The 1,018-nt window shown below is 66.3% G+C and overlaps 1 protein-coding gene across 1 annotated transcript in view; it reads right to left on the reverse strand.

Moving 5' to 3' along the window:
- PFL1_03989 (uncharacterized protein) overlaps positions 1–1,018 on the reverse strand; it is a gene marked incomplete at both ends in the record, with an annotated part of 4,483 nt that overhangs the window by 1,626 nt on the left and 1,839 nt on the right. Inside the window, one exon of the mRNA XM_007881512.1 lies at positions 1–963. This exon is cut by the window's left edge and continues 61 nt beyond it. Within this exon, the coding sequence (XP_007879703.1) occupies positions 1–963 (963 nt within the window). The remainder of the gene's footprint in view (positions 964–1,018) is intronic.

Here is a 1,018-nt window from a genome sequence, read left to right on the forward strand (position 1 = left end):
GCGCCGTTGTCGCGGTTGCGCTTGGCCTCGGCGCGCTTCTCGCGCTGCCGCCTCTGCCGCGCGCGCTGGCGCTCGAGGTAGGCGTGGGCGTCGGGCGTGAGGTCGTAGAGGCCGCGCCAGCGCCACAGCTCCCGCCACTCTTCGAGCTGCTCGTTGAAGACGGGCAGCACCATCGAGTAGTCGATCTCGGTGTTGAGGCCCGACACCGACGAGGTGCCCGAGTAGAGGAAGTCGAGCTGCCGCGACTGGATCCGGTGCAGGTCGACGAGCGCGCTGATGCCAATGTCCCACGTACGGCTGAAGCGACTGCCCCAGCTGCGGCAGTTGCGCACGATCCAGTCCTCCTTGATCGTGTACGGCTTGCCCATCTGCGCGCTGATGCTGCGGTCGACGATGAAGCACATGTACCACGTGCGCTCGCGGTTGAGGATCTCGCGCTCGCGGTCGAGCACCGCCGGGTCGTCGGGCGACGGGTTGCCCGAAAATGACGCCACGCTCTTGCGGTGCAGGTTGAGGTCGGTCGCGATCCGAATGGCGATGCCGCTGAACAGCCACGTCATGTCTTCCTCGAAGCGCTCGGCGGGCTGGTTCCACATCGAGAGGAGCAGGAAGCCCTGGACGATCTCGATGCTCTTGAAGCCGCGCGACATGACGGCAAAGGCGAGGTTCTTGACCAGGCCGAGGCACTTGGCGTGCAGGTCCGGCCGCCGCTCGTAGAACTTGGAGGCCACGGTGCAGATGCACGTGAACAGGAACGGCGAGCGGCTGCAGATGAAGGTCGGCGTGTGCCAGTCGGCGTCGAGCAGCAGCATGTGCTGCGAGCAGTGGTGGAAAAAGATGCGAAAGAGGTCCAGCACCTCTTCGGACGTGACGATGCCGAGCGTCAGCAGCTCCGGCGGCATCTCGCGCTCGATGATGATCCGCCGCAGCGGCAGGATCGTCATGGGTCCGGGCTTAAAGTAGCTGTCGCTCGCGAGGCCCAACCGCGGCTTTCGCTCCGCACCGGCCCCGGCGCCCG

The sequence above is a fragment of the Pseudozyma flocculosa genome, assembly GCF_000417875.1.
Source record: "Pseudozyma flocculosa PF-1 unplaced genomic scaffold scaffold00012, whole genome shotgun sequence".
NCBI lineage: Eukaryota > Fungi > Basidiomycota > Ustilaginomycetes > Ustilaginales > Ustilaginaceae > Pseudozyma > Pseudozyma flocculosa.